Below are 15,459 nucleotides of genomic sequence, written 5' to 3'. Positions count from 1 at the left end.
AGCCTCTTTAGGGTGCGAATTTCCCAAGCAACACAAAACGTGTCCTTGACGAAGCATTTTTAAAACTGGGACCTTTTCATTACTTTGATTTTAAAGAATTTTAAAAACAAACTTGCAGCTTACTACTTCTTTGTACACGACTTTGCTGTAAGGTTGAAGTGAGTTTCCAAAAATTTTGTATGAAATACTTGATAATGGTTTGCATGAAATTATATGCATCAAGTTCTGGCCACATTGGGCTAAAACAAACCAAAAAGGATGAACATTAAAAAAATGTAAATGACTAACTCGTCTTTTAGATTTTACTGGATACATGTAAATACCATAAAAAAATATTTCATATTTTTGTTCAAAGTCTTATTATGCCTCATTGTGTAGTGTTAAGTCAAATACACTAATACTAATGCAATCCTTATGGTGTTTAATCACATCTACAAGAGTTCCAAACTTGCAAATAAGCAACTCCGCAATTAATACATTAGCTTAAGAAAAAAAACTTTAAAAATTTTAATAGGGAAAGGTGAACTATACTTAACAATTGAAGTCTTGTATTGAAAAGAAAATTTTTCGCTGCAGTAATATTTGTTTTTTTTGCGAACTAGATCGGACTTAATTCTTGCATTTCATGCGGATTTGAAACACAATTTCATTTGTTTTACAATTTATAAATTATCTTTACTAGTTTTATGTTATACTGGCGGCTACGCCCCTAGAATGGGTAGGCGACGCTTAACTTTCAATTTTAGTTTTAAAGGAAAAGGTTGAAGTGAAAATCTTTGGGTGATTTATCTTGGGAGGGTTGAGAATCCCTCCCCTAAAATAGTTGCAAATCTTCCCAGGACCATCAAAAGCTTCACTGTAAAGAAGAACCATATCAGTCCATCGGTTAGTGAAATCTAAAGCTCCAGACAGACTTGTATCCTGTACTTTTATAAGGATTGAATAAGTTTAGCTATAAAGGATAATTAAACAAGTTTTTAGGTTTAATTGTCATAAAAGTTTTTACTAAAGTTTTAATTATCATATTATATTCAATCATTTGTTAAAACATCGAACTTCGCACAAACGTGGCCTATTATTATGATTATTCCAGTTTTAATATATTCTTTTATGGATATTGTCATCCTTGTTATATTCTATTCTAGTCTTATTTTGTCTGTGAAAAATTTGCATTTGTTACTTAGAGTTTTGAAATGTTCTTATTTTATTATTATCGTTTTTTATTGAATTCCCGCCAATTTTATAAACTTCCGGCGTTAGAAATTGTGTTTTTTCAAACGTTTTCCCCTATTATTTTTAAAATACAATTAAATATGATGAAATTAGAACATTTAAAAATTATTATACGTCGTCTTCTATTTTTATTAATAGTTTATGTTCCTGCTTATTATGTATATACAAATAGAAAACAATATCTTTCATAAATAGTTTATTTTTCAAACAGATTTATATTATAACCTGTTTTTATATGTACACTTAGTTTAAAGCTTTTCTTTACCTCTTGTTAATGAGTGTAATAATTTTTATATAATTGAAATGAAAAATAGTGTTAAAAAATTTTTTTCTCTTTACTAGAAAGGCACTTGATTTATAGGTTTTAGATGTACAATTTAAAGATTTATTGTGATATATGAAAACAGGTTATGATATCTCTAGTTTCTACTACAAAGCACAACTCTATTTTGCAACTCTGAAAACTCTAAAATAATAAAGTAAAAATAAAAGCTCTAATGTGAATCTGCCCTTTATCTCCTCCCCCCTTTCCACTCCTCCTCACATACACAAAGTCTGTTCAATTATTATATTGCAGCAACACAGTTTACGGTCAACACGAGCCATAAACTGACTTCTCTAAGTATTAAGTAAAATTCATCTATATATTTGAATTCAGACAAAAAATGGGAACGGATAAAAAGGATGGAATTGGAAAATCAGTTGAATTAGACCCTACAGGTATTCATTATTAACACGCAGAGTTTGTTCTATTAAAGCTTTGGTTTCCTCACTAGGTCTTCACAATCGATTGTTGTTATAAGATAAAAATAAGATTATTAGTGTGATGTAAAAAAAATCATTAAACAAATCTTAATGTTTAAGTTAAAGGTTCTAAATGGGTAGTTACACGAAATGCATTTGAACTTAATTTAGTGAACCGCATATTTTTTCCTGGTTAATTGGTCAAACTACATTTATATGGCATATATTTGAAAGAATTTCAATTTTCTACCACGTAGTTTTTAAAATATCAAGACTTGAAAATCGTCTTTTTAGATTGCATATATCACAAAAAGACGATTTTCAAGTCTTGGTATTTTCAAAACTACGTGGTAGAAAATTGAAATTCTTTCAAATATATGCCATATAAATATATTTTAAACCGTTAACTAGCAAAAAATATGCGGTTCACTAAATTAAGTTCAAATGCATTTCGTGAAACTACCCCTTTAGCAAAATATAAGTACACTTTTTATAAATGATTTTTTATCCTATGTTTTTGTTGTTTTTATTTCAATATGGCTTGTTTTTTTTTAATAATCCCTATAATGCACCTTTGGATTATTATGTTTTGGTTTCTGTCGAATTACTATGAAACTGGAGGATAATAATTTTTCTGACCTCCAATCTGGTTTTGATAAACATTTTGACAACCTAACTTTAGAGAATCAGGGCTACAAACAATAACAACAAGAAAAGAACTACAAATGTTTTTTTTTCAGGTGGAGTAGATTTAACACTCGACTGCTTTAAACAACAAGAACAATTAAATTCCATATCAGAACAGTTGAACCAAGAACTAAGCATAATACAGGAATGTTCAATTACAACTTCTCAGCTTATATATTCTCATAAAGATGCTTCTGGAAATATATATATTCTCATAAAGATGCCTCTGGAAATATTTCATAAGAATAAAATTAATACCTATACTTACCACAAGCAAGGACAAGTTATCTAAAAGTAGCGCAGCAACAACAAGTTAGCACAATTATAGCTTTTTTAGTCACTCTATTAGTTGTACTATGCACAGATTTTTGTCAAGGGGGTGTATTTCTTGAAGGGGTCAAGAGTGGAATGCAGGCTGTCTCATTTTCAATTTTATGGGAGTATTGTTACCTCTAAACCAACCTTCACACTTTGATGCATTGGACACTCAGGGTTGTAAGTATTTATTTGCACAAGCATGATTTTTTTGGATTAATAAATACTAAAAAAAGACGTAGATTGTTTTGCAATCCCTAATTTTAGAGTATCTGTTTTAGTAATAGATATTTAAAACATCTAATGAACTACTCCGTATTTTTATTGAACACCTAATACAGGACCTGAGACAAGCCTTGGAGAGCTCTGTTAACCTGATTTGTAAATGTGAAGGTCTCTTGGTGGATTTAACATCTCTGGGCAATTTTGATACCAAAGTGGAAAGTACGTTTTCACGGCTAAAAGCTGCAAAACAAAGTTTAGGTTAATTTTTTATTTGATTATTTAATAAATGAGATTTACGGTCGTTATTGAAACTAGTCCTTTAATATTAATGCACGAAGGGTGGGACATTGGTAAATAAATTACACACTAAATTCAACGTTTTATAACCACGTTATCTTATTCGTTGGCTCGAAAACATTGGGTACTCTTATTGAATTTTGATTGGTTGGTCCCAGACTTTAAACCAGTTATTTAATATACAAAGAATGCTTAATTTTGTTTATCATCATTTGGAATGTATATCAATTTTCCATCGTCTTATCTCTGTATAAATGGTAAAAAATGGCCATCTATTTATACTTATATTAGAATAATTTTAGGTTATGTGATAAAAGATTTTGAAAAGGAAGATACTTCTGCCCTGCTCACTAAACCAGAAGTTGAAATCAAAGTAGAAGAAAATGATAATATTACCAACTATCCTTCTGATGTAGACAATGATATCACCAGTGATTATCTTGTCAAAGGGGAGGGAAGTGAATCAAGAAAATATGATAATCATAATGAAGATAATAATTTAGATTTTGACCTAAATATTGATAATTCTTCAGGCAAGGAAAATGTAAAAAATACCAAATTAAAAAAGAAAAGAAAACAAAGAACTTTAAAAGATAAATTGCCCAAAGCCGATGGTGATAAAACAAAGTTTACATGTGCATTATGCTCACGAGAATTCATCAGTGAATATCATTTGAAAAAGCACACTGATGCGTCACATTCAGTATTCTCATGTGAAGAATGTAAGATTGAGTTCAACAATAGAAAGGACCTGAAGCTGCACACAAAGTCGTTGCATAAAGATAATACACAAAATTTTGTTTGTCAGGTTAGTTTTTTAAGTACCTTATAAGATTCTCGGCCAATTTATTTTATAGTTGGAATAGGGATTTAATGGAAATTCATGCATAATAATTAAACAATAGCTATCTAATCTAGATATATTGAATTAAATTCAGGGAGGGAGGGGACTTTGGGCTATTTATTTCAATAGTCTATGATAATGTTTTCCTTTTTCGTTGGCTTAACAACCTTGGGGACTTTTATTGAATTTAGTTTAGTGTCCAAACGTTTCAATAATTAATTACAATCTAGAGAAGGGTTAATTTTGTGTATCATCATTGGGGATGTACATCAATTTATCGGTCATTGTCTTATCCCTTAAGATCCCTAAATTGAAATACTTTAAATATTAAAGAAAAGATTACAGTTTACTTGTATCAGAAAACTATATTTTACAACTTAGTTTTGATATGGATGGCCGTATACTTGATTTTTACCTAATAATATTTAGATCTGTGCCTACACCTGCCATGAGCTAGGACCTTTCAACAGGCACATGTTGTGGCACTCTGACCATAGACCATATAAATGTGACCACTGTGGGCATGCTTTTCATATCAAGTATCATTTGCATCAACACTTGAGGAAATATATCATATCTTTATATTAGTTTTTAGGCTTTTTGGTTGCTTATGATCAAAATAATTTGGCTATAAAAAGCGCAACAACAAACTAATATTAGAATTATATTACCAAAATAGTAAACTTTACTACAGTAAAAATATAGAAAGAGAAAGACAACTATCTACCTTTAGTCAGAAATGAGAGATAATTCTTAAGTACTAAAGAGTCTAGGCCGCTGCGTGAACAATATTCTTAGCCATTCCTACTAAGCTATTATTTTGAGATAAGGGGGGCGTCGGATCTGACACTTTTGCGTAAACAGGGTGCATAGGCTTTGTGTTAGGAGTTAGAGGATAGGTTATTTGGGAAAAAAGTTTACATTTGGGGTATATTTTTCTTATATTTAAAAAAATTTTTGATAGGTATCCAGGTTCAGGTGCTGCAGGCTGGAAGGTCGTTTCTGGACAGGTATAAATGAAAAAAAATTTTTTTTTGAAGAGTTAGAGATCAACTTATTAATCCAAATATGCATCTTTAGGGATGTTATGAGCATATATGAAGAGAAAATAAAAATCAGCTTCCAGGTTCAGGTACTGCAGGCCTCCAGGTGAATTCTGGACAGGTAAAAACTGAAAATTTTTACTTTTGAAGTTAGAACAAAGGGGGGAGGCGGATGTGCCACTTTTTGAAACCAAAAGTAAAACGCGCATGATCTCAGCCCATAAAAGAGTTACAGCTCTAAAATTCGGCACAGCAGTTGCTTTTGTGGAAAACAATATGGAACTGTGAAGAAACGGCGGCGGAACCGCCGAAAACCGCCGTTTTGCGCCGAATTTTTTTTTTTGTAAGATTTTACACTTATTTTTAATATTGACATCATGACATGTTATAAGTGTTATATTATAAGCGTCACGTGAAAATATAAGGGAAATTTTTATGAGAAAAAAGTTTATCTCAGATGATTGAGAAACTGTCTAATTTGGCGAAAAAAGGCAAAAACGAATTCGGTGGGAAACGGCGGTTTTTCGGCGGGAGCGGCGGTTCCGCCGCCGTTTCTTCTCAGTTCCATATTATTCTTCACAAAAGCAACTGCTGTGCCGAATTTTAGAGCTGTAACTCTTTTATGGGCTGAGATCATGCACGTTTTACTTTCGGTTTCAAAAAGTGGCACATCCGCCTCCCCCCTTTTATTTAACAAAAGTTACTACTTTATGGATGGTATGAACAAATTTAAAGAAAATTTTGAAATCGGGCTCCAGGTTCAGGTACTGCAGGCATCCAGGTGGATCCTGGACAGGTAAAAACTAAAAATTTCCACTTTTAAAGTTAGAGCAAAACTTATTTAACAAAAGTTGCTACTTTATGGATAGTTTTAACTTATTTAATGAAAAATTTGAAATCAGGCTCCAGGTTCAGGTACTGCAGGCCTCCAGGTTGATCCTGGACAGGTAAAAACTAAAAAATTTCACTTTTAAAGTTAGAGCAAAACTTATTTAACAAAAGTTGCTACTTTATGGATAGTATTAACTCAATTGAAGAAAAATTTGAAATTGGGCTCGTGGTTCAGGTACTGCAGGCCTCCAGGTGAATGATGGACAGGTAAAAACTGAAAATTTTTATTTTTGAAGTTAAAACAAAACTTATTTTACAAAGTTTGCTATTTTATGGATGGTATTAACCAATTTGAAGATAAATTTGAAATCGGGCTCAAGGTTCAGGTACTGCAGGCCTCCATTTAAATTCTGGACAGGTAAAAACTGAAAATTTTTACTTTTGAAGTTAGAACAAAACTTATTTAACAAAAGTTGCTACTTTATGGATAGTATTAACTCATTTGAAGAAAAATTTGAAATCGAGCTCAAATTTCATATACTGTATGCCTGCAGGTGGATTCTGGACATGAAAAAATTAAAATATTTAACTTAAGAGTTAGAACTATATCTATTTATCTAATTCAAAGGTTCAAGTTTAATCCAACCATTTTGTTACATTTTGAATTATATTTTCAAAAATAATATTAACAATCGACTAGAATAAAAAAAAACATTGTCAACAGGTCAGTCACTAAAGGAAGCCTGCAGGAAATACACTGCTCTAACTGCGGTAAAAATCCAACAAGTAGACACAATACCATTAATTTGATACAAAAAAGTTATTGAAGTTTAAGGCTTCGAATTCTGGGAATTAAGCCTAATTGTGGCAGTCTTTCAGCAATTAAAGGGGGGGGGGTAAAATGTGGTGACTCGTGCCACGACATACCAGCAATTTTATTTTGGATGCTACTCCCTTAGTTTTAGAGATAATTGGGTGAAATCTTTTGGGTTGGGTCACCGCCGCTCCCGCCGTTCACTGCTATTTTCCGTCGCCGCCCCCAAAAAAATTTTATTGCATTTCTCGCCGAATTAGGAAATTTAGAATCATTTGAGACCATGTTATTTTTTTCAAAAAATTTTCCCCTTATAACCAACCCTGCAGGGGGACAGTGCTTCTCCTGTTCTTTTAAAGATATTGAAACAAACTCTTTTGAGGTAGGTCAGTAAAAAATATTTGATTAAAAAATGGCGGCGGTACCGCCGCTCCCGCCTTCCACCGCCGTTTTCTGCCGCCGCCAAATATAATTTTTTTATTGCATTTCTCGCAGAATTAGGCAATTTGAAATCATTTGAGACCATGTTATTTTTTTCAAAAATTTTTACCCTTTTTTGGGCGGTGGCGGTGAACGGCGGGAGAGGCGGTCCCGTCGCCGTTTTTTTTTAAAGATACCAAAACTTTACTGACCCAGCACAAAAGATTTCACCCAATTATCTCTAAAACTAAGGGAGTAGCATCCAAAATAAAATTGCTGGTATGTCGTGGCACGAGTCACCACATTTTACCCCCCCCCCCCCTTTAAATTATTTAATACTATGTATCTTCAAATTGGTTAATACTATCCTTAAAGTAGCAACTATTGTTAGATAAGTTAGGCTCTAAATTCAAAAGTGAAAATTTTTAGTTTTTACCTGTCCAGGATCCACCTGGAGGCCTGCAGTACCTGAACCTGAAGCCCGATTTCAAATTTATCTTCAAATAAATTAATACTATCCATAAAGTAGCAAACTTTGTAAAACAAGTTTTGTTCTAACTTAAAAAATAAAAATTTTCAGTTTTTACCTGTCCAGGATCCACCTGGAGGCCTGCAGTACCTGAACCTGGAACCCGATTTCAAATTTTTCTTTAATTGAGTTAATACTATCCATAAAGTAGCAACTTCTGTTAAATAAGTTATGCTCTAACTTTAAAAGTGAAAATTTTTAGTTTTAACCTGTCCAGGATCCACCTGGAGTCCTGCAGTACCTGAACCTGGAGCCCGATTTCAAATTTATCTTCAAACAAATTAATACTATCCATAAAGTAGCAAACTTTGTAAAACAAGTTTTGTTCTAACTTCAAAAATAAAAATTTTCAGTTTTTACCTGTCCAGGATCAACCTGGAGGCCTGCAGTACCTGAACCTGGAGCCCAATTTCAAATTTTTCTTCAATTGAGTTAATACTATCCATAAAGTAGCAACTTCTGTTAAATAAGTTATGCTCTAACTTTAAAAGTGAAAATTTTTAGTTTTTACCTGTCCAGGATCCACCTGGAGTCCTGCAGTAACTGAACCTGGAGCCCGATTTCAAATTTATCTTCAAATAAATTAATACTATCCATAAAGTAGCAAACTTTGTAAAACAAGTTTTGTTCGAACTTCAAAAATAAAATTTTTAGTTTTTACCTGTCCAGGATCCACCTGGAGGCCTGCAGTACCTGAACCTGGAGCCCGATTTCAAATTTTTCTTTAAATTAGTTCATACCATCCATAAAGTAGCAACTTTTGTTAAATAAGGTTTGTTCTAACTTCAAAAGTAAAAATTTTCAGATTTTACCTGTCCAGAATTCACCTGGAGGCCTGCAGTACCTGAACCTGGAGGCTGATTTTTATTATCTCTTCATATATGCTCATAACATCCCTAAAGATGCATATTTGGATTAATAAGTTGATCTCTAACTCTTCAAACAAAATTTTTTTTTTCATTTATACCTGTCTAGAAACGACCTTCCAGCCTGCAGCACCTGAACCTGGATACCTATCAAAATTTTTTTTAAATATAAGAAAAATATACCCCAAATGTAAACTTTTTTCCCAAATAACCTATCCTCTAACTCCTAACACAAAGCCTATGCACCCTGTTTACGCAAAAGTGTCAGATCCGACGCCCCCCTTAATACAATAGGACAGGCAACATATTGCCAGTTACTAGGTTTTTTCTTTCAACTGTCAATTATCCTATTATATAAAGTAGTAAGCGTTTTTTGTCTGTCCTGAAGGATCTCGCTAACTGCTAAACCGATATTGTTCTCCTTTACTTTGAAGCTTCCTATAGGTCCTGGGAAGGTTTTAAACTATTTTTGGAGAGGGTTTCTTTACCCCCCTCCCCCTTAAAAATATTTTTAAATCTTTTTAAACGCAAATTTAAAATGGGATGAGGTCGACTTTTTCCCCTCCTACCAGTGCCCCTAGAGGCTTCTAGGGGCGTAGCCGCTAGTGGGTTAATAAACAATCAGGAATGCAAGACAGTCATAGTAAGATATTTAATCAGTCTTTGTAGAGCATAGTACCTTCCTTTCTCCCAATGAGCCTGTCAAGCACCAAACCCTCCCCTACATTGTTAAAATAAATTTAAGCTAGTGGGGGTAGTTTTTTTCTAATGCCCAACTCGACTCCTCAGTACTTGATATAATCTTACCTAACACGACTTAAAATAATCAACCCCTACCCCCCCTGTTTTCAATATTTGTGTGCTTAACAATTTTGAAGGAATACGCCCATCCATAGTACAATTGAATAGATTGAGTTAAGATATGATTATATAAAAATATAGGATCCACACAGGAGAGAAACCATTTGAATGTGAAGTCTGTGGGAAACAATTCTCCAGAGACAGTCATCTCACTAGGCACAGAATAACACATTCGGGAGAGAAGTCATTCTCATGTGAAGTCTGCAGTAAAACTTTTACTTTGAGAGAAAATATGAAGCGACACATGAAGGTTCATACAACAGTATCTGATAGTAATGAAACAGCAGCCTGATTTATTTTTGTTGTTCAATAGAATGATGGATTTATTATTACTTTGAACTTACACCAAATTATCATGTACTCAATCGTGAAACTTGTAGCGGGCTAAAGTAATAATAACCCCTGCCTCTTACACCCCCTTTACCCCATCCCCCTCTTCTCGTACTTGATGAACGAACTGATCAATAAAGGATGTCTATGTTGCAATCTAAATTGACGACAATGTTTCCCCTGTCATTCTCCACGTATATAATATATCCATTAATAAAATTTAATTTCATTAAGATATTTCTTTTAATTTGCATTAACAACAGTTTTTCTGGAAAACCTTTAAAGTTACCAAACCTTACAAAACATATTTACCACCTTTTCTACCAATAAAAATGAAATATTAAAGTTTTAAAACAATTCTATTTTTATTTTAATAATATTGTACTTATATAAATTGTAAAAATTTACCTATAAACTGTGATAAAAATAACTCTGTAATCTCTTTTTACTTTTTCATTGTTATTATTTGTTTATAACTGAACATTTCTGCATGAAACTGTTCTTGTTTTATTTTTAAAATTTGTAGTTTTATACACATATAATGCATTAATAAAAATAAAATACATAAAGATTATTCACATTTATTAGGTATAGATTTGAGTATATTCATATTAGTAATACATTTTAATATTCATGAGGAATATCTTTTTATATATATCACCTTAATACCAATTATACCAGTACCCAACCCCTCAAAGAAAAAAGGAATGTTAATATTATTGTTTTACTACTGTTTTTAAGCCTTAAAACTCGCACCTTTACGGAATTTTAGCACAACCTGCCTCCCCCTTTGTTGTTTGATAGCTTGTTGATTAGAATAATTCATTAATTATTTTTCATATTAGGTTGAGAAAAATAGAAAAGTGATTTTTGACTTAATTTGAAACATTTAAAAAAAAGATTTAGTTTAAGGCATATGGGCGATATTGGTGACTTTACAAACTACACTTTTTTCTTATGAATTTTAGAAATAAGAATGTATTTGCTCCACTCCTCGTAGATTTCTCTGGCAACAGTTATTGTATCTTCATGTGGATAAATAGGATATCTCTTTCTTGAGACACAAAATGGTTCTCCAATATTCTTCAGATAGTCGGCATGATACGCGTCTTGGTTGAAAGGTACCTAAAGTATCAATATTAAATTACTTTTATTATTATTATAAAAATAGAATTTAATTGACTAAGATATCGTTTTTAAAAAAAGTCGAGTGATGCAAAATTAAGCTGTGTGTGTAGCCATAGTTTCTTAGAGTTTGGACCTAAGTAATCATGGAGTAGGACGAGACACTTTTGTATGCTAGCACCATGGCCAGCTCAAGTTCCACGCTCAAGTACAAGTACTTCACCCGCTGTCTCAAGGGACCAACTCTTTATTACCTCACCCTCGCCGAGTATGGCAGGTGTCCCAAACTAAGTCACCGTAATGAATGACGCTCTCCACAGAAGAGCTTGGGTGAGGGATGCACTGATTTTATTTACTTGACTATTTAGTATCCAAACTACCCAATTATCCCCCTTCTTACACAACCAAGGGGAAGTTGCGTGAATGAATTGCGACTGAGAAATTTGAGTTGCCACCTCGAACTCTCACCACCGTAACTCAGTGCGTTACCACTGAGCTACGACGCCCCTTCAAAATTAAGCTCAGTGATTATAATCTTTGTCATCAAAAGCAGCATTTTTTTCCGAAGACAAACAATTTCAGAAAATAAGAGAAAATCAAATGTCTTTCTTATGCCAAACTAACATTCAATTACTGATGTTGAAATAGTTATTTATCATATTTTCGTAATATTGATGAATGCTAGAATAGTTATTTCTCGTATCGTATTATAAACGGCTTTCCGCGGATATAGAATGTACAATTATAAGATTAAAACTAGTTTTTTTAGCCCCGTGGTGCCATAGGCACCGGCTAAAAAAACTAGTTTTAATCTTATGATTGTACATTTCTATATTCGTAGAAAACTGGATATAATACGATGCTAGACATAGTTTTTTCGTATTCATGAGAACCGGTTCCTATCCACCGGATTCAAATGAATACGAGAAAGGATATTAAAATTATTTCTACAATTTTGGTCATGTGATCAAAATTTGAATTTTCCTTCTACTATTGCCCCCTCTGGGGGCGAAGTAGGTGGAAATTTAAATTTTTGTCACTTGACCTTAATATTGGTGAAATAATTTTGAATGACCTTTCTTGTATAAGCAATATTAATAAAATATGATACTTGGTTTTGTCTCATTCTTTATCTTTTTCTTAAATTCAAAAAAGTCTATCAAAAAATTTACATCATCTAAGGGTGAACAATAAATATCTTTGTCTATTTTTCTCTATATTTCTTCCCCCTCCCCCCTCCCTCACTTTTCTGTCTATTTCCTTCTCTCTCTCCTCCTCTTTTGTACGGTCATTTATACAATAGAGATAACCTAGAGACAGCACAAAGGAATTTTGTTTACATTATGTATCAGCTATAAATTGTTGAATATCTTAGGTTAAAGCTTTCCTTGGGTGAAATATTTGAAGAAAATATTTCTTCCATCATATAATGTGAAGCGTATCACACAACATATAATAAGTTAGTTATAAATAATTTAATTTCGCATAATAAAGTTAGCTTTCTAAAAATTATATCATTGCAAAATTTAGTTGCAAATAATGTTGCCTATAGGGCATATACAACAAAAAGTGAACAAAGGTTTCTTTTTAAGAAAAAAATGGGGTCAGATTGACCATCTATGTCTAATGTTTATACCCACATCAAATATTAAATTATAATAATGTACAGTAGAGTGGATCAATTTTGGACATTGAATTTGTAATCAACATCTACAGTTTAAACGTCATATAAGAAACCTAAATATAAAAAATTGATTTTGTCCTTGAGGGGAAATGGAGGGGAAGGTGTTTCCATGCATTAAAAATTTTAGAAGTTTATTCTGGAGGTGCAACTTTTTTTCTTTCAAAGTATTGCTTTATGCATCTTTTTGAGTTTGTCTTGTTGATTAATATAAGAATATCAAATTGGTTTTAAAAAATATTCATCCAAGCATGAAAAATCTTAAATTAAATGTAAAATCTCTTGGTTTTTAAATTTATTTATGGATTTTTCTTGCTAGGATCAATAGTTTAAAAACAGATTTTTTATTCTTATTCTACTCTTCAAGACAAAATTGGGAAGGTGCATAAAGCTATACTTTGAAAGAAAAATAATTGCCCCCCCCCCCAAAAAAAAAAAAAAAATTCTCTCCACAAGTGCAGGGCGACCACTGATATATACTATTTATACTATATAGGATGAATTTGGATACTATATCATTCTATATGACTAAAATTTACTATATATACTATATATTATTACCTTTACTTGACCAAAATTTACTATATATACTATATAATATTACATTTATATAACAAAAAACGAATATTGTCAGTTTTGTGACAACACCTCTTAAGGAGCGTTTAGTCTTATTTTCACAGTAGGTCTTCTCCTATTTCTAGCCCCTGCGGGGGGCTCAAATGATACTGTGATACGACAAAAATGCATAAAGCTCTAGGTACAGTAAAAAAGAGATGAAGAAAATCCTTTAAAATATATTTTTGTTTGTGATTATGATTTAAATATCAGTTATTTTTCATAAAATTAACTTAAGGGTGAGGGGGAAGTTTTACCACTTTCGCTTACTCCGTGATTATTAGGCTAGGTATTAATGTAAGATTATAGGTATTTGGGATAAAAGTTTACTTTTGTTTTGGGTAGTTTACTTATATTTAATAATTTTTTGGGATAAGTTTCCAGGTTCAGGTGCTGCAGGCTAAAAGGTGGTTTCTGGACAGGTAAATAAATTGTAAAATTTAGAGATCAACTTATTAAACAGAATATGCATCTTTCAGGATGTTATTAACATATCTGAAGAAAAAAATTAAAATTGGCCTCCAAGTTCTGGTCCTGCAGAGTTTTTTTAGCCGGTGCCTTCGGCACCACGGGGCTAAAAAAACTAGTTTTAATCTTATAATTGTACATTCTATATCCGTAGAAAACCGTTTATAATACGATACGAGAAATAACTATTCCAAACTTTTAAAACAGCATGCCTATTTCTTATTGGTTGACACTCGAATTAAAATAAAATAATGAATATTATTTCAAGACCAGAAATAAATTTGAAATAAATAATTTTCTTTCCCCTATATTTTTTATTCCAAAATGCCAAGAATTAATTTTGAAATAAAATAATTTTCTTTCCAATATTTTTATTCCTTTTTCTTATTGGACGTCATTTTGTGTCCAATGAAAGACTAGTGTTTAAATATTTTAAGGCTTATTACAGCATTTATTTTAATATGATAATAGGAACATTCTTTCATTAAATGTGATAAAGAATTTTACTAGCTCTCTCTCAAGAAGAAGTATTTTAGGATAAGTAAAACAAAATCATCAGATAAAATGTACAGAGTTTTAACAAAAGTTACTTTCAATGTCGAAATAGAACTTAAGTCCAACCTTTTTATTATGCGGGGGATAAACTGAGGGGTTTCAAAGTTTTAGGTTGGATAAACATCCCTTTACACCAACTCTTCGACGTCTATGGTTTCAATAATGTAAACAAAAATAAAAAAGGCATTTCTAACCTGGTTTACAAGACTTGTTTCAAGATATTTGAACATTAGTTGCCAACGCGGAGCGTAATAGTCCTTCATTAGCCCAGACCATTGCTTGCCTAAATACAAGGACATTTATTTGCAAGTAGCGCAGTTATATCTGAACATAAGTTGGCAATAAAGAGCGTAGTAGTCCTTAATTAGCTCAGACAATTGCTTGCCTAAATATAAGAACAATTATGTGTAAGTAGCACAGTTATATTTGAACATAAGTTGCCACTGCGGAACATAGTAGTCCTTAATTAGCTCAGACCATTGCTTCCCTAAATACAAGGACAATTTTTTGCAAGTTGCGCAATTATATCTGAACATAAGTTGCCAACGTGGGGCATAGTAGTCCTTCATTAGCCAAGACCATTGCTTCCCTAAATACAAGGACAATTTTTTGCAAGTTGCGCAATTATATCTGAACATAAGTTGCCAACGTGGGGCATAGTAGTCCTTAATTAGCTCAGACCATTGCTTCCCTAAATACAAGGACAATTTTTTGCAAGTTGCGCAATTATATCTGAACATAAGTTGCCAACGTGGGGCATAGTAGTCCTTCATTAGCCAAGACAATAGCTTCCCTAAATACAAGAACAATAATGTGTATTATGTAAGAAGCGCAGTTATATTTGAACATAAGTTGCCACCGAGGAGCGTAGTAGTCCTTCATTATCCCGGACCATTGCTTCCCTAAATACAAGGACAATTAAGTCTGTAAAATGTAAATAGCGTAACAATATAAAACCATCTTTAAAAAACTAAAT

At 32.3% G+C, this 15,459-nt stretch overlaps 2 protein-coding genes across 2 annotated transcripts in view; one reads left to right on the top strand and one right to left on the bottom strand.

The window, feature by feature from the left end:
- Positions 1 to 109: 109 nt before the first annotated feature.
- LOC145322457 (uncharacterized) lies at positions 110 to 10,625 on the top strand. The gene is made up of 7 exons (XM_080164454.1): positions 110 to 1,470; positions 1,657 to 1,953; positions 2,718 to 2,811; positions 3,323 to 3,462; positions 3,804 to 4,309; positions 4,775 to 4,910; positions 9,793 to 10,625. Exons 2-7 carry the CDS (start codon positions 1,899 to 1,901, stop codon positions 9,999 to 10,001), a joined length of 1,140 nt encoding a protein of 379 aa, XP_080020580.1. The 5' UTR covers positions 110 to 1,470; positions 1,657 to 1,898; the 3' UTR covers positions 10,002 to 10,625.
- Positions 10,605 to 15,459, bottom strand: part of Naglu (N-acetyl-alpha-glucosaminidase) — a 28,814-nt gene continuing 23,959 nt past the window's right edge. The window contains exons 26-27 of the mRNA XM_080164453.1: positions 14,678 to 14,766; positions 10,605 to 11,164 (exon numbers count right to left, since the gene is read on the bottom strand). Coding sequence (XP_080020579.1) covers positions 10,982 to 11,164; positions 14,678 to 14,766 — 272 coding nt within the window. The 3' untranslated portion in view covers positions 10,605 to 10,981. The remainder of the gene's footprint in view (positions 11,165 to 14,677; positions 14,767 to 15,459) is intronic.

Source organism: Acartia tonsa, chromosome 6 (genome assembly GCF_053477335.1).
Source record: "Acartia tonsa isolate MP-2025a chromosome 6, ASM5347733v1, whole genome shotgun sequence".
NCBI lineage: Eukaryota > Metazoa > Arthropoda > Copepoda > Calanoida > Acartiidae > Acartia > Acartia tonsa.
Note: the sequence above shows the minus strand (reverse complement) of the source record. Positions and strands in the feature narration are given on the sequence as shown.

Bases quoted from the DNA above. Each gene is read 5' to 3' on its own strand.
- LOC145322457 (XM_080164454.1), top strand. From the start codon at position 1,899: ATGGGAACGGATAAAAAGGATGGAATTGGAAAATCAGTTGAATTAGAC. The intron at 1,954-2,717 runs GTATTCATTATT...TTTTTTTTTCAG, and splicing joins AGTTGAATTAGACCCTACAG to GTGGAGTAGATTTAACACTC. The intron at 4,310-4,774 runs GTTAGTTTTTTA...AATAATATTTAG, and splicing joins CACAAAATTTTGTTTGTCAG to ATCTGTGCCTACACCTGCCA.